The sequence below is a fragment of the Camelus bactrianus genome, chromosome 14, assembly GCF_048773025.1.
Source record: "Camelus bactrianus isolate YW-2024 breed Bactrian camel chromosome 14, ASM4877302v1, whole genome shotgun sequence".
Taxonomy (NCBI): Eukaryota; Metazoa; Chordata; class Mammalia; order Artiodactyla; family Camelidae; genus Camelus; species Camelus bactrianus.
Window position 1 is genome coordinate 5213279 of NC_133552.1, and position 24971 is coordinate 5238249.

Sequence of the window (24971 nt, forward strand, 5' to 3'; positions counted from 1 at the left end):
TGGTCTTCATTTCGTGCCTCTCCGCAGTTTGCTTTGTTGCTCACAGGGAGCGACTCCCCCCTACCCCCAGCCAGTGTCCAGCCACTCTGCAGGAGAGCCTCTCACGGGGCCCTTCTGCCTGCGGCTTACTCACGTTCTTTTTTTTTACTTTCAGTTTACAATGTTGTGTCAGTTTCTGGTGTACAGCATCATGTTTCAGTCCTACATGTACACACATATATTCATTTTCATATTCTTTTTATTATAGATTACTACAAGATTTTGAATATAGTTTACTGTGCTCTACAGTAGAAACTTGTTTTATACATAGTAGTTAGTATCTGCAAGTCTCAAATTTCCAATTTAGCCCTTCCCACCTCCTTTCCGCCTTGGTAACCATAAGCTTGTTTTCTATGTCTGTGAGTCAGTTTCTGTTTTGTAAATAAGTTCATATGTGTATTTTTTAGATTCCATGTATAAGTGATATCATACGGTATTTTCCTTACTCTTTCTGGCTTACTTCACTTAGTATGACGATCTCTAGGTCCATCCATGTTGCAGCAAATGACATTGTTTTATTCTTTTCATGGCTGAGTAGTATTACACACACACACACACACACACACACACAGCTACTTTATCCAGTCATCTGTTGGTGAACATTTAGGTTGCTTACATGTCTTGACTTTTGTGAACAGTGCTGTTGTGAACACTGGGGAAATGCAAATCAGAACTACAGTGAGGTATCACCCTAACACCAGTCAGAATAGCCATCACTAAAAAGTACACAAATGATAAATGCTGGAGAGAGTGTGGAGAAAAGGGAGCCCTCCTACACTGTTGGTGAGGATGTTGTTTGGTGCAACCATTATGGAAAACAGTATAGAAATTCCTCAAAAAACTAAAAATAGACTTTTTTTGTGATCCAGCAATCCCATCTCTGGTCATATATCCAGAGGGAACTCTAATTCAAAGAGATACATGCACCTCAGCGTTCTTTTTGAACTGAGAAAGATTTTCCTCAGGTCCCTACAGACTGCTGTGTTTTCAAGTGTACCTGACTTCAGTGGGGCATGGCTTAACCACAGTGGTTCCCTTGGAAATTTTCAGGTAGGTAGGCCTTTTATTGTTCCTACAACAAAGGGAATTTCTCTTTACTCACCCTCCCTCTTCCCCACCCCCCACTCCCCCAGGTAATCAATCAGCTAGATCTGCTGATCTGACTTGAATACATCCTGCTCTGCTGGGTCCCTGCTCTCAGCCTCGTGACTTCTCTCCTTACTGCCGCCCCTCTCCGCTGATTTCCTGCCTCCAGCCCAGACCAGCTCCAGACCAGCCTCTGCACAGCATAGCAGTTCCTGTTCTCCCTCCTTGAACGGTCTTTATGACTCTGCATTGCTGTTGGGAGAAGGACCAAAGATGAAATGTCAACCATTTCTTCCAGCCTAACTCTCCCCGCCCAGATCAGGCTGTCCTGCGTTCCTCCAGCAGCTTCTTCCCTGGACCACCCTCTTCCTGCTCTGTCTTGATCCCAACTCGCTCCATGTGTCCTTTATGACCCAGCTCAAGTTTACCTCTTCTCAGAGCCCAATCCTTGTTCAGCCCTGGCTGGGCTCAGGCCCCCTCCTGCCACACATTTTATTGTGATTTTCTGTGTGTGCGTCTGCTGCTGGTATCAGGCCTCCCTGATTTTTCTTTTGCAAGAATTAGCATGACATCCGTTGTCTGCTCAATGGGTGTTTCTTCAACTCGGCTGAACTGAGTGGAGCCAGAGGATCTACAGTTCTCATCTCTCTTCCTTCTTCTGCTTCTTCATTTTCACTCTCCTCAAGGCAGTTTTCGCTCTCTGACCCTGCGGGCTGGCCTCAGTGGCTGCGCCCGCACCCCACGCGCCTCCCTTTGCGCCATCTGCCTTCTGGACTGAGGAGGACTGGTCTTGTCATCCATCTCCTGCCGAATTTCCTGTATCTTCTATCTTGCCTCTTTATTTTTCTTCCCGGGAGCTAGTTAACTAGCTAGCTAGCCCTAATACTCTCTTTCTCTCTCTCTCTTTTAAATAACAGCTTTATTGTGATATAATTCATATACCACACAATTCACCCATTTACAGCATAAATTCAGTGGTTTTAAGCCTCTTCAAAGAGTTGTGTATCCAACATCACAGTCAATTTTAGGACATTTTCCTGACTCCAGAAAGAAAGTACCCATTATCAGACCCTCTTCATTTTCCCTGAACTCCAGCCCCTGGCAACCACGAATCTACTCTCTGTCTCTCTAGATTTGCCTTTGCCGGCCACTTCATGTAATGGAATCATCACATACGTGTCTTCTGTGTCTGACTTCCCTCACTTGCCTTAACGTCTTCACGGCTCCCCCACGCTGTAGCCCGGGCCAGTTCTCCAGCCCTCTGTTAGCCCCCTCTGGCTGTCAGAACAGCACACCACAGACTGGGCGGCTGCACAACAGGAATCTATCTGCTCACTGTTTCAGAAGCTTGAAGTCTGAGACCCCGGTGCCAGCAGGGTTGGTTTCTAATGAAGCCTCTCTCCTTAGTTTGCAGACAGTCCCCTTCTCACTGTGTCCTCTCTGTGCATGTGAAGAGACAGAGAGAGCTCCCTGGTGTCTCTTCCTCTTCTTACAAGGACACCAGTCCTATCAGATTAGGGCCCCACTCTTATGACCTCATCTAACCCTGGCGGGGGTAGGGTGTAGCTAAGTGGTAGAGTGCATGCCTAGCATGCAGAAGGTCCTGGGTTCAATCCCCAGCACCTCCATCAAAAAATAAATAAGTAAGTAAACCTAATTATCTCCCTCTGCCATAAAAAAAATTAACCCTAATGACCTCCTTAAAGATCTATCTTTAAATACAGTCATATTGGGGGTTAAGGCTTCAACATATACAGTTCAGTCCATAACAATCCCTTTTTATTACTAATAATATTCCATTATATGGATATATCACAGTTTATTTATAAATGTATCAGTTGATGGACATTTAAGTAGTTTTAACCACTTTTTGGCTGTTATTAATAATGCCACCATAAACATTTATATACAAGTTTTAAAAATAGATATTTCTTTTTATTTTTCTTAGATGTACACACAAGAGTAGGGTTGCTGGGTCATACAGAGAATTCTGTATTTAACCTTTTGAGGAACCGCCAGACTGTTTTCCAAAGTAGTTGTCCCATTTTACATTCTGAATATCAGTGTCTGAGACTTCTAATTTCTCCACAGCCTCTCCAACACAGTTATTATCACTTTTTAATTATAAACATCTTCTTGATTTGAAATATCATCTCATCATGGTTTCGATTTGCATTTCCCTAATGACTCGTGATGCTGAGCATGTGCTTATGAACTTACTGGACAATTCATGTTTTTATTGGCTGTTTGTATGTCTCCTTTGGAGATTTGTCTGTTCAGATCCTTTGCCTGTTTTTAAATTGGGTTGTCGTTTTATTGTAAAGTTTCAGGTGTCCTTTATACATTTGCAATATGAGTCCTTTATCACTTGTATGATTTGCACTATTTCTTCCCATTCTGTTAATGTCTTTTCACTTTCTTGATTGAGTCCTTTGAAATAATAAAGTTTTGAATTTTGATAATGTTTGGTTTTTCTAGTTTTCTTCTTTTGCTTATGCCTTGCTGTCATATCTAAGAGTCTTTGCCTAACTCAGGTTCATGAAGATGTATGCCTTCGTTTTCTTCCAAGAGTTTCACAGTTTTATCACTTAAATTTGAATCTCTCATCCGTTTGAGTTAAGTTTTGCGTATGGTGTGAGTTAGGGGTTCAGCTACATTCTTTTGTTTGTGACTCTTCGATTATCCCAGCCTAGGAGCTTCTCTTTTAAATGTTAATGACTTGGTTTTGCTGAGATGTTGAAATTAGCTTCAGTTATTAGAGAATTTGCCCTGCCCTCTGGTTGGAGCTTGCTTCATATTGTTACTCTAGACATGTCTCTCACATTTTCATCACACTTCACATTCAGGGGCTTTTCCGCCAATACCTGGATTCTCAGCTATTCTGTAAGTGCTGAAGTTGCTAAGCCTGAGAGGCAAAAATGTAGGGTAATCAGCCATCTTGGTTTGCTTGGTGCTAGGGATTTGCCAAGATGTGAGACTTTCAGAGCTAAAACTGGGGCAATCCCTGTGTAAAGCTGAGGCATCACTGTCCTGGCAGAGAGAATGCCCACTGAACTGAGCCTTGACCTCAAATCCAGAGTCAAATGTTAGCCGAGCTGCGGTCGTCTGAAAGCTGGGGGCTCAAGGGCTCACTTCCAAGGTGGCTATCGAGTAGCTAATAAGCTGGTGTGGCAGGAGGCCTCAGTTTCCCCCATGCGGTCTCTACACAAGGCTGCCTGAGTGTTACCACGTGGTGGGTGGCTTTCCCCAGAGCAAGCGATCCCGGAGATCAAGGGGGAAGCGGGAGTGCCTTTCACAATATAGCCGAAAACGTTTCACACCTTCAGCGTTCTCCCAGTCACACGTTAGCCCTGACTCGGGGCGGGAGGGAACCGCGCAAGGGCGTACCGAACGCCAGGCGGCGAAGGTCGCCGCTAGGAGAGAGTGGGAGGCTGGCTGCTGCAGCCGGCTCTCTGGCCTCTACTGGTCTATGCCTCTCCCACATGCAGAAAACACCTCCACCAGCGGTCCGCCACGTCTCATCCTTCGTAGCGTCAGTTCAGTATCCAGAATGCCATCGTACGAGTCAGGCCCAGGAGCGAAGGAAGCTACTTAGGTGTGGTGAGGTACAGCGTCTTGAAGACAGTTCCTCTTGAGCCAAAAACCTGTTTTCTCCCCGCTTGGTGGTGAGATGCTTTTTGCACTTGCAACAACAGTGACATTAATGATAACAGTGGTAGCACTGTCCCTTCTTAGGTGTTTGCTACATACCAGGCGATAGGATACGCCTTTTAGATGCAGTTCCTCTTCTCTCATTATAATGGGCAGATCGTTTTATCCTCATTTTTAATGAGGAAACGGGAGTTCGGAGAGCTTGAGTCTGGCCTGAGGTTATACACTTGATGTTACCGTCAAACCCAGATCTTTAGTACCATCCTGAAATGTGCCACTTGCCCTGCTTTGTTTAATTATGCCCTTCTTTCTTCTCCTGTGAGATGGTTGCAGCTTTAATGTGAAACAGTTCTACTTACTGGTTCCCCGTGTGAAAGAAACTTGGTAAAAAGAGCTACCATTTATTCTTCTTCCCGAGCAAGGTGAGAGAGGCGTTGCTCCTCAGCCATCTGACAAAGCAAACCACCTCTCTACAAAATGTGAAGGAAGGAGCTGGTTTTAAGAGCAACTTGGAAGAACTGTAGTAAAATTTTAAACCATAGTTTGATTGAAATTATGTATTTCTCTGTGCACGTAAATAGCCAGAAAAGAAAAAACACTTCAGACATAAAATAAGGAAAACATGGGCCTTGAATAAAAACTCCGAGTCATCCTCCTTGCTGATTTTGCCTTTCTTAGGTCCTTTTTTCCCACAATGCTAGGTCTCACCTCTGTTCTGGCCCTGATCTCCCCTCCTCCTAGGCTGTGGGTCTTTATGAGCAAGGACATGTGCTCCCATAGGTTGTCAGCCCCACCTGGGGACCCCCACGCCTTTGTTTCTGAATTTCCCTCAGCACCTTATAAAGAGCCTTGCCCGTGGCAGTGTCTGTGGATGCATCCTGAATTGGTTTGATACACATTTACATTCAAAGTCTTTATTTTACTGCCTGAGATGTTGAGAATGTTGGACAATTATGAATGGACCTTTATCAATATAATATTGAACCATTAAGCACTATATTCTGATTCTAGTTGATTGAGCTATTTCTAGCATCACAGTCATATTTAAAGGAGAATCAATACAAAAGGGAAAAAAGGTAAGAACAAATACAACTTTTCATGTCTCATTGAAATGTGAAGATTTGCATTCGTCAAAGGATTTATCTTTCAAAAGAAAAATGGTATTTGAAAAGAGCAACACATCTTTTAAGCATTCAATAGCAGCAAAATCTCTTTTGTTGTTCAAACAGGAATTTGTATCTTTTTTTTTTTTTTGGCAAAATCTTGACAGACTGTAAAGCCTTGATGAAAACAAAAAAAAATGAGCCCACTTAAGCTCCTTTGCATAGGATTTGGATATCTGATCCTAGAGGATTTTTTAAATGTTTGTTAATTTTTGAAGTTATTTGAATTAATTTCCCCATTACGGTTATATTCGTTTGGAAGGGCCTTTGATCTGCTATCCAGAACATTTCTCCCATCTGCCAGTTAGAAAGGGTTTTTGTGGAGGACTCACAGTGACAGAGCAAGTTCTCTGTCACAGGCCCTTTGAAAGTGAAGGTACGGATAGAGATTGGAAAAATCACCATTGTCCTAGCTTACTGTAAGCCTGTTACTGGACTGAAGACAAGAATTACTTTTTCTTTTTTTAAAAAAATTCTGTTTTAATATAGCAGCTTTATTGCTATATAATTCAGATACTCTGGAATTCACCCTCTGAAAGGATACAGTTCAGTGGTTTTCAGTCTATTCACAGAAATAGTGTCACCATCACCACCATCAATTTAGAACCTTTCCGTGACCCCAAAAAGAAAGAAACCCTGTACCCATTATCAGGCCCTCCTCATTTTCCCCAAACTCCAGCCCCTGGCAACCACTGATCTACTCTCTGTCTCTGTAGATTTGCCTATTCTGGATGTTTCATATAATTGAATCGCACAACGTGCGGCCTTTTGTGTCTGGCTTCTTTCACTTGCCTTAGTGTTTTCCAGCTTCACCCGTATTATAGCCTGTACCAGCACTTCAGTCTTTTTATGGCTGAAAAATAAGACTGGGCACTGGCCTTCCACACTGTGTTCATACGTTCATCAGCTGATGCACAAATGCATTGTTTCTACTTTCTTGTCTCTTACGAATAATGCTCATTACTCTCTCTCCATCTTTCCTCCCTGCACCCTGGCTTTTTTTCCTTTTCCTTTCTTTTCTTTTCTTTTTTTTTTTTTTTTTTTTTTTTGGTCTTTCCTGGGGATTCTCTCTGCTCTGCTTATATTGGTAAGTTTCTTCCAGAGCTTCCAGTCAGTGTCATCAGGCACTCCCCGTGGCAATGGCTGCTTCACGGGGTTTAAGGACCCTGGGCTTCAGTAGCATCTGGATTGACCCCTTCGCTGTCCACAGAGATGCCATGGGCGTTTCCCTCCCTCATCCTGAGGACCAGGACTTTTACTGCGACAGCAGCGTAGGCAGCAGCAGCAACAGAGGCATTCAGGGTCCTGCGGAGCCATCTGCCCTTCGGAGTGCAGCCCTCAGCACTTTACCTACTGGCTTTATGGGGGGTTTGGGGTTTTTTTTTGTCTTTTTCTTTCTCCCTAATGACTGCTTTTTCATGAGTGAACACCTGGTGGGCCTGTATATCGGACAAAGTAGTCTGTCCCCTGAGCCAATCACAAGTCATATCTCCATTCTAAGGTGTACATGTAGGTCCAGGCTAAGGTACATGACCAAGGCCCCTCAGGAAAGGCCCCCCATCCCCATATTCCTGTTCCTAAAAACCAGTTGATTTTTTTTTAATTAAATACAGTCGGTTACAATGTGTCAGTTTCTGGCGTACAACACAGTGTCCCGGTCATACACATACATATGTATATTTGTTTTCATATCCTTTTTCATTAAAGGTTATTACAAGATATTAGACATAGTTCCTTATGCTATGCAGAAGAAATTTGGTGTTTTAATCTGTTTTTATATATAGTGGCTAACATTTGCAAATCTTAAACTCCCAAATTTATCCCTTCCCACCCCCTTTCCCCTGGTATCATAAGATTGTTTACTGTGTCTGTGAGTCTGTTTCTGTTTTGTAGATGGAGTTTGTTAGTGTCTTCTCTTTTTATTTTTTTAAGATTCCACATAAGAGTGATATCATATGGTACTTTTCTTTCTCTTTCTAGCTTACTTCATTTAGAATGACACTATTCAGGTCCAATCATGTTGCAGCAAATTGCCTTATTTTATACTTTTTTATGGCTGAGTAGTATTCCATTGTATATATATACTACAACCTCTTTATGTGTGTACATCTTTACTACGTGTACATCTTAGAATGGAGATGTGACTTGTGCTTGGCTCAGGGGACAGACTACTTTGTCATACGGTGATTCTACTTTTAGTTTTTTAAGGAATCTCCCTACTGTTTTCCATAGTGGTTGCACCAAATTACTACACCTTTCTTTATGACCATATAATGAGGCTAATTGTCAGGACTGGTCTTGTCTGCCTGCTGTCTCTCCTCCTCTTTGAATTCTCTGAGGCACCTGGCCCACAATGAGGGCCCTTTCTCATAAAGATGTATTTGTGAATGTGCTGAATTGGGCCCTGAAAGAGTCACTGTGGTCTGTTTATGATAGAGCTGGATTAGTATTCACCATCTGTGTATTCTCTATCTTGCTATCAACTGAGATTTTTTGTTTGTTTGGGTTCACTTTAGCGGACTTAAAGAAAGCTTCCAGTTCAAATGCCGCAAAATCCAACCTACCAAAATCTGGACTTCGTCCTCCTGGTTACTCGCGTCTCCCTGCAGCCAAGCTGGCGGCCTTTGGCTTCGTCCGGAGCTCCAGCGTGTCCTCCGTGTCCAGCACCCAGTCTGCGGACAGCGCCCAGCCTGAGCCCGGCCGGTTGGCCAACCGTAAGTGGGGCAGGTGGGGCAGAGGGGCTGGTGACACTGCTGTTCCTGGAGGGTGCCCCTGGCCAGACAGGCCAGACCAGCAGATGGCAAATCAGTGTGCGGGTGCAACAGGATTGCATTTTCTTTGTGTGTAAACTGGTATTTTGGGTTGATTACTTTAATCTACCATTGTTGGGACTTTAAAAATAATCTGCTGAAGGAAAAAAGCCTACTTGGCATTACCATTTTCTCGTTTAGGGGGAGTTAATATGCCAGAAAAAGACTTCTAAATTCTAGAAAAAGACTTAACTCTAGGAAATGACTTATCCAGGGGCTGAGTCCAGGAGCCCGTTGCTTCATGCATTCTGGGTAAGAAGCCAAAGAAAGGTCCAAAAAAGTGTGACTATGATATGCCGTCATTAAACACATTAGGCATTAAGTATTAGTGGAAAAATCATTTTTACTCATAATGCCTTCGTATTGGCGGAGCACTTGACTGCATTTCTAAGAGTTAACTAAGCGACATTAAAACTAGGAAATCACAGCTGAGCTGCTTCAAGTCTGTGCCCAGGAAGGTCCCCAGGAGCTGAGATGATGGCACCCCAGGCCTGGTTCCTGAGACAGATGTTGTGGGCTTATCTTAAAGTGTGAATTAATCGCCTCAGAGCAAGTCACAGCAGCCACTGAAGACCCCAGGGTGGCCCCATTCTCCTGAGCCTCTGCAGCCCAAACCCCATCTCAGCCTCATCAACTTCAAAGTCATGGTCATTGGTTCTGAAGCCATGACACCTCAGATGCTAGGATGGTAAGAATTTGCCAGAGGGCCAGGAAAATCTTAGAGGTTTTCGTGTGAAGAGCTGTTTTGAAGGGATTATAGTTGAATCAAGTTGGAACAAGAGATAGAGATGGTGAGAGAAGGGGAGAGGGAAGGAAGGAAGGAAGAGAGATTGAGGATGGGATTGATTTCGTATTATGTTTTGCATTTCCTTTCTCCAGGCTGTGTTTTCTCTGTCCTCCATTAGGTTTTACAGAGCTGGTGGGTGGAACATTTGTACCTCAACAGTTCTAAATTTTGGTCTACCTGATTGTTCCTTAAAGTAATGCATGACATTTTCCTTTGTCTTGATGTGTTTGTAAGCATTCTGAGAGGTTCTTTGATCGCTTGTTTTCCCAGAGGTGCTGTGTCTCAAACCTACTTTCACATGGGAATCATTTTAGGAAAACCACTATAATTAGCGATTACATCATGGCACGGTACACGTCTCAATCTTCTCGTGACTATAATACAGAACTATTTGCAAATGTGTTACTCTTATTTTTAGATATGTGTGTGCATATTAACAGTCTGAAGATTTTTTTAACATTTTTTATTGATTTATAATCATTTTACAATGTTGTGTCAAATTCCAGTGTTCAGCACAATTTTTCAGTCGTTCATGGACATATACACACTCATTGTCACATTTTTTTCTCTGTGAGTTATCATAACATTTTGTGTATATTTCCCTGTGCTATACAGTGTAATCTTGTTTATCTATTCTACAATTTTGAAATCCCAGTCTGAAGATTTTTAAGTGATCATTTTTAGTAGTGAAATTCCCAGTGGCATGTTTCTGTTTTAAAGGGAGCATGAATGATGAAAATTCTCATATGGTATGTATCTTTCCAAGGAAGGAGTTAAGATACCGATTTCTTAAAAAAGAATTAACCTCAAGGTGAATTGAGCCATGTCCCCATGGTAGCAGCTTTTGACAAAGGAGGGCTGACAGATGTAGATGGAATAATTCCAGGTGTGCTTGGGGCATTTCTTCGCACCTGTGCTTCAGAAGGTTCTCGATAGGGACCCTCTGAGCACCCACGGAGTCAAGAGCTGTTACGTGCCAGAGAAAATAACTCCTAGTTTAAAGACTTCATATGAAAAACAATGTTTACTCTATTCAGAACTGTTTCCTGTTTCTAAAAACCAGCATGTCAGAGTCGATTTTTAATTATTTGCCACCTCGCTATATATAAAATCTGTACTTACTGGTAAATCACAGAAGAACTTCTCACATTCATGTCTCAGTACCATTAACCATCTTGCTTATGCTCGTTATTAGATTTAATGTTGAGAAAACCTTTGTTCCTGTTCTTTAGTGGAGACACGATGCTTTGATGATAAGGATTACGTAAAATATGAAGTTCTTAGAAGAGCTGAAGGGCCTTAGAGCAGATCCTGGGAGCAAACTTTGCTGGTTTAGCTCATGGAAACAGCCAACATGGTACCAGAATCGGTTCCTTTTTTGTTTCTTGTCTTGTCTCTCTTTAGAGATGACTTCAAGCCTAGTGTCAGTTAGGACTCCTTTTAGGAATACCGCTGTGATGAGGGGTCACACCGTGGTAAGTGGGCGCCTCCAAGTCTGAAACATGGTTATAATAAGGAACTGTTTGCAAATGTGCAACTCATGGTTTTAGTTCCTCACATGCCTGTAAACAGTCTGACCGTGTCCATGTGGCTGTGAATGCTGTATTGGGCACACTTTTAAGTGATTCGTTACACACCTGCTAGTGTTTCCTGGGCTACCTTGGCTTGGCTGTGACTCTTCCTGGGCTGTTCTCCTGGGACCTGAGGGGCCAGCAATGATGACTGTGGAGAGGGGAGGCCTGTGAGCCCCCTGAGTGTGGGTCTCAGCTGTTCCATGTGGAATCTGCCCTCCACCCTGGGCTCAGGCTCATGCAACCCCGTGGGCAGGGGCTTCCCCAAGCAAGTGCCCTGGTGTGTCTTTTGACTTTTTCTGCGAGGTTTTGGCCAATGGAACCGACACAGGGAAATGAATTGTCTACATAATCCCTTTGAAGCTGAGGGCACTTTAGCATCGAGTCCGCTTCTTCATTTCACTGCTGAGCAAACTGAGACCAGATCCACTTGTTCTCCGTCCTGGGATGGTCTTCTTCCTTCGTTTAGTTCTTAAAGCTGTCGTATGGGGTAAAGACTCACCCGTGACTGACTGACTGACTGACTGACTGACTGACTGACTGATTGATTGATTGATTGATTTATTTATTTATTTATTTATTTATTTATTTATTTATTTATTTATTTATTTATTTATTTATTTATTTATTTATTTATTTATTTAATTTTATTTATTTATTTAATTTTATTTATTTATTTATTTATTTATTTATTTATTTATTTATTTATTTATTTATTTATTATTTTACACTTTGATTTTATTTTCTTTCATTTGGAGTGCATAGTATAAGTGATTTTTATTTTTTTTTATAACTGGTATACTAAAAATTAGATTTCCATCTCCACTGTTTGAGGAATTAAGTGAAGCTCTCATTTTATTTATACATTTCCCAGGATGGAAGGTGGGTTAGTACGGCCAGGTGTGCACAATGATCGGCTAGACCAAAACTGCAGGCTAAAAAACTGTTTTCTACAGTGGGCTCTGTGCAGCCCCACACGGGTGTATGCCCTTCAGTATAAATCCTTGTATGTTCTTGTCCTTTTAGGCACAAGATACGTCTGGTTTTCTTTATAGGCTGTTTCACCCATGACTTAAAGTCTTACTTTTCTACTAGTGAAGCAAATCTAAAAGTCGAGTTGCCTTGAGGGGCCCCTCAGGCCAAACCCCCCTCTCCCCACCCCACCTCTTCCCAGGTGTGTGACAGTTCCAGGTGACAGGAGCTTCCTGTCCTGGGAAGAAGCCGGCTATTAGCCGGGCAGCTCTCACAGTGAGGCAGTGCTCTGCATGGGTCCAGGCTGCCTCCCTGTAATTTCCTGCTGGTGGCCCAGTTCTTCTGGATTAACGCACAAACTTTGTCCTCGCTGTGCCTCTGGAGACAGCACTGGGCACCTCCCATCACTCCTGGACCAGTTCAGTACATGCAGATGATGAGGCTGGCCCATTTAGAATCTCAAATAAAACTTCAAATTACAGTTCTCTCCAGGTATTGCTATAACCTATAATGAAAAAGAATATATATATGTATAACTGAATCACTTTTGGCTGTACACCAGAAACTAACACAACATTGTAGATCAACTATACTTCATTAAAAAAAAAAAACTAACTTCAAATTATACTAGCTAGCCACTTCCAGCTTTTTTAAGATAGAAAGTGAGCATGAGAAAAGTAATTCTCTAACTTAAAACTCAAATTTAAACTTAAAATCATAGTATTTGCGCAGGTCTGACCCAGTGTGTAGCTCATTTTTTAGTAGTTTTCAGAGAAGGAGGAAAAAACCTCTAATATGCTTTCGGCAATAGAAACTTAGAGAAAAACAATTACTGTGGAATTTAGCGTTGGTCTCATGCTATAGCCTGAAGTCTACCTGGTTGTCAGATTTCTCAGCAGTTAGGTTTGTGGACTTGATTTTCCCAGTGGGTGAGAAGGTGTAATTTAGAGTTAAAACCTTGGGCGAGTGGGGGTGCGGGGCCGGGGGAATAGGAAGACTTAAGGTTTCATGAATTAATCATTAATGAAAATAGATCATATCACCCAAGGATAGAATAATTTACGTGGAGGTTCATTTCTCACTGTGGATATGAACTCACTCATCGCTCCTGACCTCCTGGTGTGCAAGGAACTGAAAATATCCATCAGAGAAGAGCATGAAGAAGGCGGCATTTGCAGCTGTCCTTTCCAGTTTCTCCTCCCCGTCTCCTCAGATCCCCTCATGTTTTCTCTGCGGGGTGAGCTGAGACCAGAAGGCACAGGACAGAAGATTTGAAAAGAGAAATAAAAAAGAAATCTCAGGGTTTCCTCTTGTTCCTTTTTCTGCTGCGGGGAAGTAGTCGAATGTTCACAGGAGGAGGAGCAGCGCTGGGGATGCGGACAGAGAAACTGACACTTGTGTGAATAATCACGGCGCGAGGCTAGCTGTGCCCGCAGCCTCAAAGACGACCCAGAGTGGGACGGAAGCGCATGCGTGGAGGTGGAGGGTTCGTTTCTGATGCGGGTGGTCGGGAGTTTCTCAGACGGGTGGTGAGCTGGGCAGTATTTTGGGAAGCAGAGATGGGCTCTATCTGGGTGGTCTTTTGGGAGGCACGGTTGATACATCCAGAAACCCTCCTGAACTCAGGGGTTGCCGTTTCCGGCAGCCCGCCAGGCCATCACGGCCGGGTCCGGTGTCCGAGCCGTCCAGGCTCAGTCCTCAGAGCACTCTGTTCCAGTCCTTTGGTCTCCCCTTGGTCATCCTGTCCACAGGTTCAGCTCTTGGCGCTTTGGACATGATTCCATATCCACATCTCCAGCCCCCACGGCCCTCTGGAACTGCTCACCTACGTGTCTGGTGACCTGCCATGTATCTCCAGCTGCATGGCTCAGATCACCTCAAACGAAACATTTCCCCCAAAACGAATCTTTCATTGTCTTCCAAACTGATGCCTCCTCTGGAAGTTGCTCTGTCACTTAATGACGTCTGTGATCTCCTGGCCACGGAGGCTGGGATTTTAGAATCAGCAGTACCTATTACCAGTTTTTTCCTTCCTTTGTATTCAGTGATCAGCTTGAATTGATTCTCCCTGGCAGTTACTCCGACCTCCTTCTCTCCTCATCTGCTTACATCAGTGTCACCTAAACTCTTCCCTGTACGTCTTCGCTCTGTGATCCACAGGGTACGGGGTCCTAGGTCATTTTCCCTCCCAAGCCTGGTTTGACGCTCCGTGGCGCCCCCTGCGCTCTCTTCAGCTGTTTGCTGGCAGTCCCGGGTCCTAGGTGACCTGCTCAGCCCCCTCCTCACCTTTCCCTCTGCCAGCCCCTGACACACACCCTCAACGAGACCACCAGAGGGTTCACATTCTTCTCAGAGGGCTTCGTGCTTTCTTGCCTTTGGGTCTTGGTTTAAACCATTCATTTCTAGAATGCTCTCCTCTCCCCACAGATCTCTCTGTAGATTCAGTCATTTTCAGGTGAGGTTCAGATACCACTTCCTCTAAAAAGCCCCCTCCCTTCCTTCCTTCCTTCCTTCCTTCCTTCCTTCCTTCCTTCCTTCCTTCCTTCCTTCCTTCCTTCCTTCCTTCCTTCCTTCCTTCCTTCCTTCCTTCCTTCCTTCCTTTTTTGGTGGGGAGGTAATTCGGTTTGTTTATTTATTTAATGGAGTTTAACGGAGGCACTGGGGATTGATCCCAGGACCTTGTGCAGGCTAAGCACATGCCAGCGCCAAGCTGTGTCCTCCCCCCTCAGAAGCCTTCTTTCACCTGTGAGCCTGACGTGCCCCTTTCTCCCAGGAGCTCCTACGGCCCCTTGCTGTGTCGCTTTTGTGGTTTGGTCACGTACCGTCTCCCCACAGTTACCGTGTTCCCGTGTGCTGCCGCCCCCGTGGGCTGTAAGCTCTCTGAGGGAGGGGGTTGTAGCTCTTAATAATTTTAGCATGCCTCACCCCAGCAGAATACCAGGAGAAATGCTCTCCCAGCCTCCCAGTGGAAATCCTTTCTCCCATATCAGCGTCTGCAACGAGAGAGGCTGCGAGGGGGGTCGGGCGCCTGCAGGGCGTTCCATACCCGGAGCGCGCCTTCACTGCATCACGGCCGTCACGGGTCTCAGCAGCAGGTGAGGTCCATCACTGTGGTCTTCACGCTTTTCAGAATTAGCTCAGTTATCTCTAAAATGCTGCTTCCGTTGACTGTGGTAACCCTAGAGGTAATTTATACATCTCAAAGGGTAGAAAAGATAGTAGGTCATTTGTAGAAGTGTATTCAGAGGAAAATCAGCATGCAGACTGTCCTGACAGTGTCACAGATGTCAAGTGACCTATGTCACTCCCTGCACAGAGGTGGCCGTTTTAAAGGAGTTGGGCTGCAGCCCTACTATTGAGGCTTTTCATGAGAGACCTTCAAAGTGTCCAAAATTAGGCATCTCAACTTAGATTGGATATTCTCATTAAGTTCTAGCATTTTAGTTCTCATTTTGATGCATAAAATAAGTAAGTAGATGTTCTTCATAGAATAGAATTTGGGTTCTGGAGACAATGATCTGAAGTGGAAAATCCTTTTTTGGAAGGTTAATCAGTGACAGTGAGGGTTAATATGAAAGCTTTCTGCAATGTTAACTTCAGCACTTACGCTTATGAATACCATAAAATACATTTCTGTACGTAGCGTGCTTCATTTTCTATATCTGACGTGCATTCTAAATAAGATCAGAGTCGATGTGAAGCATTATTAATAACTCCTACCGAAACAGCCGTTCACCTGTCTCAGGTTCCATTGGCAAAGAGGGAGTCATTTTTTATTCATGGAAAAAGGAGCTGAAAGGGACCAGTGAGGTCAAGTTTCAGAGAAGCTATTGCCCATTTGAGATTAAGCCTTATTGATATCCGTGCACATTCCTTTTCAGAACGCTGGGACATTGATCACGTCTGCCCAGAGATGAGATTAGAGTGTAAAAGTGTTTTGTTTTTAAGAAAGCTGACCATTTATAGCTGAAAGTTTAAGATAAGTGGAAATTGAAGGGGGATAATATGTTTAATTATAGGAAAAATAATGTGTAGTTGAACTGCATCATTTCAGGGGGTTTGTGAAGACCAGATTGGCCGTTTCCCTTCCCCAAGCCTACTCTTCCAGCGTCTGCTCTGGGGTAAACACGGAGCGTAGTGCTGGGGCTGCTGTGACCAGGATGCCTTGTGAAGTTAAAACCCAGGGGGCAGGTGGGAGTGTTCAAGGACATCCCTGCAGGGAGCTGCTAGTGTCGCTGTGGGTGGAGACGGCACAGCGTTGGGTGGGCAGGGGCTGGGGGGAGGGACCTGAGGGATGGAGCATCTTACCCTCCTGACTGGGGGGTGTGGGCAGACCCCACACCCCTCAAGTCTTCTCCTGGGTGTCTCAGTACCGCTGCATTTTATCTTCAGATCTGATTATTCCACACTGGTTCTAAATAATGACAGTGTTCTGTACTTGCTGTAAAATAATCCAGAAAAGGAAAAACAAAACTGGGAGGGGGCAGCATAGATGAGAAAAAATAAGCAAATTTTTGATAATCCTTGAAGCTGGGTGATGGAACTCTGAGGGCTCATCACACTATTTACTTGACTTTTTTTGGTATGTTTGAAAATGTCCATAAAAGAAGGTTGGCATTCCATCTTCTCTCTGTATTGGCTTTCATTTCGAGGACTGTGGTCTTGGGAGGCACACGGCTGGGTCTGTATCTCGCCTCTGCCGCTCGCGGGCTCTGTGACTTTGGGCAGGTTGCTTTCTCTCTCTGTGCCTCTGCTTCCTCACTGTGAAATAACAACAATGTTGCTACTAATAAATGAAAGTAATGTCAAAAGCCATCGTAGGACGGGCGGGCACATTAAAATGGAATTGATATATGCGAACAGGGTCTTGCACAATAATAATAATAATATTAATTATTAATATTAATATAATTATTTATTATTATTATTATTATTATTATTATTATTATTATTATTATTATTATTTCTGTGGCTGGTCCCATGCATTTGTCGTGTGCATAAAGTTCTCTGTTGAGAAGATGTAAAATTTCAGTTGGAAAAATGCCACGATGGATTAACTGTGTCTGGTTTGGGGTAAGAAAACTGGTTGTGATATCATCTAAGTCAGAGATGACATTCATCCCATTTCAGAATTTTTATAATCGCGTCTCTCCTCCACAGTGGGTACCTTCCTGTGCGTTTAACTAAAACATGCCATGTATGAAACAGGAAGGCAGCAGTTCTAGAAGCTTCGATTTTCACAGGAGCCTATTACTTTTGGACTATAAGCTTGTGGTTGTTTGGCTGTTATAAAACATAGGCAGGGAAGTCGTGTTTTGATTTATCTGAAAGGGCTCTGTCATGCCCTTTGTGTGTTATCATTTAAGAGAATACATTCAGTTGGGCTCCCTTTAAATGAAACATATTTATGCAAGGTGACTAATACATAGCACATTAATCCGAGCTGGTGGCTTTTAATACCTCTGCTCAAAATAGAAACTACGAGTTGGATCTGATTTTATTTCTGTGCCTCTCATGTCTGCAGGAAAAAATGGGAACATTTGATTTTGCAATAGGTAAAGGGCTTCACACAGCTTCTCTTTTGCTCGAGCCTAATTTCCATTGTGCAAGGATTTTACTTTGTCAAATATCTCAGCCCGATTTGGGTGGGTGGGGAAGAGAGAACAGTGGTAACAAAAACCAAAATAAGCTGCTGATTTTCTTGGGAAATTAGGAAGTCAGACACATGCCACTGATGGATTTAAATGTCTATTTCTCTGGAATCCGTAGTTATGTCATTTAAAGTATTCTTTGTAAGGAAAAAAAAATTGAATCACTTCCACTGAATCTTGCTGTTAGTTTCCCCAATTATTCCCACACATTCAGTTCTTTCTTTTTGTCCCTTTCTTTGCTCTCTTTATACACATGCCATCAGAACTTGGTTCTTCTGAGTGTTATTTGGCATTGCCTGTAAGTGAAAATATTTTCTTTTTATTTATTCATTTTTATTGAAGTACAGTCAATTTACAGTGTTGTGTTGGTCTCTAGTGGACAGCATGATAATATTTTCTTTATTGCTTAAGTGACGTCTAGTTTTTCCATCTTGAAACAAATATGTGAGCAAGTCTGTTAGAAATCACATTGCCCGTCAGCAGGTTTCTAGGTGCCGTATTCCAGCATGTTCTAGCTCATTCAAGATATGTAATGAAGAAAGGATACTTTGAACTATGAACTAAGATAAGAAATATGCCACACTTGCATGCATAATATACAATAAAATCAGTATTTGGGTAATGGAATAATCTTTGGGAAAGTCAGTTAACTTCACTGGACTCGATTTTTTTATTATTAAAGTTGGAAGGGATGGAATTAAATAAATTGCCCACTTCTGGCACTCAAGGGCTGGAATCCTGTGACTGTATTCTGTAAGAGTATGAAATAATTTATGGTTTGTAAGCGGTGAATAATCAGAATTGTATTTGAGAAAAATTAATATGATAATGTAAGTAATTTAGTTTGGAGAAGAAAGAGGGTGAGAGAACTTAGTTCTGCCAAAATTAGGGATTCTTTTCTTCTTGGCTTGACCTTATTTTGTTGTTTTTTTTCCTGTCATCTGATACGGAAATTTCAAGACACTAACAGACAAAGAACAGCTCAGAGGTTTTACTGCCCTGATTTTATTCTATAAAATGCAGGACTGTAGGATTCTTGGACCTCACCTTCTTGCTCCTGCCCTTTGCCTAGTGTTGGGCATCTTAGGTTATTGGTCCAGTATCAGAACAGAGACGGGGAGGTGCATAGCTTCTAGACTCAGACTGACTTCTCCCAGGAACTTTGCCAACAGTACATGCTTGCTTGTATCACTGTAATACACAGACTTTCTTCTGGGAAGGTTCATAAAGATCCTTGCAGTGTCTTCCTTAAGGCAGCAGAGGGGGTCCCAGATTGATAATTCCTTTTGCTTTCAGTGAGATGGAAAATAAGTTACATGATGACGTCAGAGGGTTCTTTGGCTCCTGTAACAGGCAGCAACTGGGAGGTGAGGGTTGATGGGCCGGAAGTAAGCATCAACAGTGGGCGTGGAAGGAAAGGGCCAAATGGGAAAGAGTCAGATCTGACAGGACAAGAGCACCTAAGAGGGTGGGGTGACTGGAAGGGCGAGAGGACCACTCACAGAACTAGGGGTTTGGGAGGAGAGGTGAGTTTGTGGGGCTCTAGTCATGTTGAGTTCACAGAAAGGCATTCATGTAAGTACATCCAGCCAGTTTACAGAAATGCTGGACTGAAATTCAGGAGAGCATCTGTGGATGATAGATGATGTTTGGAGCCATAACTGACATCGCTGGGGGAGGACAAGTAGGATGGGGTGGGGAGGAGGGATGTTAGCAGACTCTGCAGGGCATGCCTATCTAGGTCAGAAGCAGGGTGGACACAACCAGAGAAGGCTTGGTCAGCGAGGAGCGGGGAGCACCCAGAAAGCCCAGGGAGGGAGAGCTTGATGGATGCAAGAAGGTCAGTCAGTGCTATCTGTGCTGCAGAGGTGGATGATTCAATATTGAGAAAGGTGGGCCTACGGACTTAGTGAGGAGGAGGTCACTGGTGGCTTGGAAGTTAGTGTGAACACAGTGCATGAATGCAAATCAAAACTGCAATAAGGTATCACCTCACACCAGTCAGAATGGCCATCATTAAAAAGTCCACAAATGATAAATGCTGAAGAGGGTGTGAAGAAAAGGGAACATTGTTGGTGAGAATGTACTTTGGTGCAACCATTATGGAAAACAGTATGGAGATTCCTCAGAAAACTAAAAATACACTTACCCTATGATCCAGCAATCCCACTCCTGGGCATAGACCCAGAGGGAACTCTAATTTGAAAAGACACCTGCACCCCAATGTTCATAGCAGCACTATATACAATAGACAAGACATGGAAACAACCTAAATGTCCATCAACAGATGACTGGACAAAGAAGATGTGGTATATTTATACAATGGAATACTGCTTGGCCATAAAAAAGAATAAAATAATGCCATCTGCTGCAACATGGATGGACCTGGAGATCGTCATTCGAAGTGAAGTAAGCCAGAAAGAGAAAGAAAAATACCATATGATATCACTCATATGTGGAGTCTAAAAAAAACAAAAACACAGACACAGATGAACCTATTTACAAAGCAGAAACAGACACACAGGCATAGAAAACAAATTTATGGCTACCAATTGGGGAAGGGGGTGGGAAGGGATAAATTGGGAGTTTGAGATTTACAGATACTAACTACTATATATAAATAAAAATAAACAAGTTTCTACTGTATAGCATAGGGAACTATATTCAATATCTTGTATCATGAAAAAGAATATATAAAGGAATATATGTATATATATGTATGACTGAAACATTATGCTGTACACTGGAAATTGACACATTGTCAACTGACTATACTCCAAAAAAAAAGAACAACAATAAAAATAATTGTGACAAAAATGCATGAAGGCAGAAATCAGGTTACAAGAGGGTAAGGGAGGTGAAGGTAAAGAATATATATTAATGTTAAGAATTTTGGTGGAGGGAAAGGGAAAAGACAGTGGCTCAGCAGAGGAGCAGGGAAAGTTGTTTTGTGTTTGGTTTGATTTTTTTTTCCCTTAGCATACACAAGGGTGCTTATGATCTGAGAGGAGGTATCCAGTAGTAAGTAGAGACTGAAGATGAGATGAAAGCAAGTGTGTGTGATAGATGGAGCAATTCCTGGAGCAAAGAGGAGGAATGCTGTCAAATACAAGTGGAGAGGGTGGCCAGGAAGACAGAAAGAAAGGGATAAAGGATGAGTGTAGAGAAATGTTGGGCAGAAGGAAAGGCGTTTCAAGTTCACATGAGGTTCTTTATTTGTCCCAGATAATTAAAAAGTAGGGTTTTTGCAAAGAGCAAACATGACAGAGTTGGGATTTTATAAAGTAAAAAGGGGTGTAATGGTTACCTGGAGTGATGCAGTGAGTCAGTAAGAGGTGAAGGGAGAATTTGGAGAGTTGCATGAAGGCCAGAGTGAAGTTGGAGAACATGATTTTATACTGGAGACAATACGAGATTTTAGGACTGTGCCCAGTGATGTGGTGAATTACGCTCTCCCCCATTGTCCCTGTTGCTGTGAGTTAGAGCAGTTCAACTTCTAGGGTGGGTATATCATGTCCCAGGGGCTTTGAGTCAGCTGATACTTAAATGCAACTCCACGGAAGCAGAGGTGCTGGTTGAAGAGGGAGGTAGGGAGTCCCAAGCCTTCTCCACCTTTCCCGCTCCCGTTCCATCCTGCTGTACCAACCCCTGAGAGATTCCATGGGGCATAACAGAAATCACTGGTTTTGTGGTAAATATGTCTAGTTGGCTCAAGAACTGGAGATGGAATTCACTGTTACAGACAAAAGGGTAAAATTCCCTTCTAAAATATAAATTTCTAATTATCGTTGTCAAGAATGGCATTTTTCAGCTTGCTGATTTGTAATAGGGTCCCATGTGTCTGTGGAGCATCGCTGTTCAATAGTGCTTTCTGTGATGCTGAAGTACACCATGTCTGTATTTCTGGTACAGTAGCCACTGGTCGTGTGGGGCTGTTGAGCCACTGAAATGTGGGTGGTGTAACTGAGGAGCTGACGTCTAAATTTTAATGACTTTAAATCTAAGTAGCCACATGGCTAAGGGTGGTGGCTACTCAATTCTAGATTTATCGTCAGTTTGGATTTTCTAAAAGATATGATAGTACTGACCATCTTTAAGATTCATAGTGACAGGGGTTTCTTCCTCCGTGTGGAGGCATCCCACACGGATCCCTGAAGACCAGAGCTTTGGGCTCCTTGGCTGGTGACATAGAGCTAATGAAGATCCCACAGTTAATCTCTGTAAAGCCCTTGTTAGGGCTGGGGAGACCTTTCTAAAACCATAGATGCTGCCTCTGTCACTGGTTGCTTTATAAGTTCATACCATTGCTCACAAGACCAGGTCATAGAAGATGGAATAAATCATCCAGATGGGGATGAGAACCATTATCTTCATATGAAAGAATAGCGGAGTGCATGTAATTTAATACTTTGATACCTTCATGTAGTATAAATATATATATATACACACACACACTTACATATAATACAATAGCTTAATCCTATTATATCTAGACAGAGTGGGGCAATATCTACAGCAGAAGGAAAAAGTAAGGGCGGGGAGGGAGAAATAATTAAGTCAAAGGAAAGATGGAGGGGAGGGCAAGGAAGGAAAGTGAGAGGATGAGGTACCGCTGGTGGGAAATAACCAAGAAGAGGATGAGGAGCTGTCAGTGCTCCATCGGCCTCTTTCTGGTTTCCTTGAAGACTCCTTCACGTGTTCCTCCACTCCCCGGCCCTGCCCTCCCCGAGGTGGAGACCCAGTGAGAGCTAGAGTGAAAGCCCAAAGGCAAGGCAGTTCTTTGGATCTCTTGAGATGCAGACTTCTGAATTTTCCAGCAAGGAAGCTGCCAGACAGCTGATGAAATACTGTTCAGCCAGTCAGAGGAAGTTCCTGTATGGCTGCTTAGAGATAAAAAGAAAACTTCGTTTCTGTGAAATGCAGATCTTACCTGGTGAATTTGCTATGCAAACAATAGACCTATTAAATCACTTTCAGTGCCTTGCGTTGTACGTTCTGGAACAAGAGCAGCCTGAATTGAAAATAAGACAGGACGCGAGAGAAACATACAGGATAAATGAAGTGCAGTGTAGATTTTTATCCATCAGCAAGTACCCGCAGCTGAAATGAAATATTATGGGCCTTGTGATTAAGCACGTCTAGGTCCCATGAATGCTATGAGTGCTATTAATACGTGACTCTTCAACCAAGAGACACCAACATTTCTGTCGGGACAGTGTGTTAACTTTTGGAGGCTAAACTGACGTGTTTTGTCGAATGTTCTTGCACAAGAAGATGTGTGCAGATTGTATATGTGACCATTTGGGTCCCTGTGGTGATTTCAGTAGACAGATTCGCCAACTGGGGCTCCCCTGTCCTTGAGCAGTGTATGCACTTGGGAATTTGGCATTGACATCCGAAAGTTCCGTTCTGGCTGTGTTACGTAACAATGATGTTGACCAGGCTGCGTGTCAACCAGCCACATGCTTGGGGTCACCAGTAACCAGAGTCACTAAAAACTAGGTGTTCTGCTTTGTTTTTCTTTAAATTGAGTTCGTCTTGCCAAAAATCACACATGAAAAAGAGAACTGCTTTAAATGTTGGAAAAATTGTTTGTGTATATGGAGATAATGCATCTTTTGTGCCTTGGTATCTAATACAGCTTCCATAGCTGTATATGGAAATGGGTTTTATTGGCTCCCTTTCAAGTTGCAAGGTAGGGAGACGTCAGGAGAGCGGGGAGAGCCAGGAAAGCGGGACCCTCCCCTCTGCTCTGTCCCCAACTCTCTGTGCGACCTTAGGTGATCCGCTTTGCTCGTTGGGGCCTTGGCTGCTTCGTTGGTAAGATAGACATTTGGACTTGGTGACAGATGACACTCCTTCTAAATGAGTCTTTTAAAAGAACTCATGGTGTCAGGCTCAAAGACAGGACGTGTGAATTTATTTCACTCAGTGGTTGTAACAGTCCAGTAACATCCTTTGGGTCAGGCAGACATGACGGCGGTGGCGGAGCCTCTCCTGTTTCCCATGCGGGTATCTGGGAACAACGTGGATAACCAATAACTTAGAAACAAGTGAGCTGGGCTCCGCGCCTGGTGGGCAGACCCTGGCAGCGCTGTTGCTTTGGGGCCGTGTGGGGTTGGGTCCCAAGATCTGCTTGCCAGACAGTTCAGGACTTTGTGAAGACAACAGGGATACGTGAGAATCATTTAACCCATAAGGTAGAATTAGATGCATTTACTATAGAATTAGATGCCTTTACTATGTATTACCTTTACCCTAAATATATTCAGTAAATGTAGATTATATACGGCAGGTTCTGATGTGAAAGTCGGGCTCTTCCTCCCTGACGAACTGGTGGGGACCTTCTCCCAGCGCAGCTAAGACTTGGTGATTCCACTCTCTCACCAGCCCTTAGTCTGTGGTTCCATTTATGTGCTAATTCAAAGTGGACCCAAGTGAAGAGTCCTGTCACCGTCTTGCTAAGGAGGTTTACTTCTTCCAGTAAGTTCCAGGACATGTCCTTGCTCCCTTTTCTTTCCCACAAGAGAGCATCTCTTTGCTGTGCCCACGGTGTTTTCTCTGATTTGAGGGCTTTGTTCTCTTTCTGGGTGTTGGGCTTCCTGAGGGCAAAGAATGAGATATTTCACAATCCTTTTTCTTAGGTAACTTCTTAACACGGATCACGGACGTCTCCGGGAGAAACGTGGATGCTGTACACACTGATTTCGCATCTCCCTCCCTGCTGTCCTCAGGGGACTTGGGTTAAGCACATTCTGTCCTGGCCTGAGCAGGCACAGAGCGGTCATTGTTACTGCCCTCCACATGGCAGCCGAGGGTCACCTGCAGCTCTGAGAGCTGTGGGGAGGGTTGCCCTGTTCTGTTCCACGTTTGCTAGTAACTTCCCGGGAGCTGCGGAGACGCGGGGCTGGGTATCAGCCGATGCTGGGGCCCCTCCGTGTGTGTGTGTGTGTGTGTGTGCGCGTGCATGAGACGTATGTGTGCATGCATGCACCCTTACTACAGCTTTGCCAAAAGCCATAGTGAAATCTCCCCACCCCCACCTCTTACCCTTGTGTGGCAGGTGTGGTAGGAATTGGCCACCCCAGAATCTCCCACTACGGCCGCTGTGACAGAAATCTGAGGCTCGAATCTTTTCCCCAGCACTCTTTATTAGAAACTGCATGTGGCAGGGAGGTGACAGGCAGACAGCCTCAGCTGTCAACTGCCAACACCCATGTATGCGGACCCCTTTGATTAGA

The 24971-nt window shown here is 43.6% G+C and overlaps 1 protein-coding gene across 3 annotated transcripts in view; it reads left to right on the top strand.

Annotated features, from left to right (window-relative positions):
- MTUS2 (microtubule associated scaffold protein 2) overlaps positions 1-24971 on the top strand; it is a 410974-nt gene that overhangs the window by 162477 nt on the left and 223526 nt on the right. For all 3 annotated transcript variants that reach the window (XM_074377989.1, XM_074377988.1, XM_074377990.1), the window contains exon 6: positions 8456-8653. In XM_074377989.1, coding sequence (XP_074234090.1) covers positions 8456-8653 — 198 coding nt within the window. The remainder of the gene's footprint in view (positions 1-8455; positions 8654-24971) is intronic.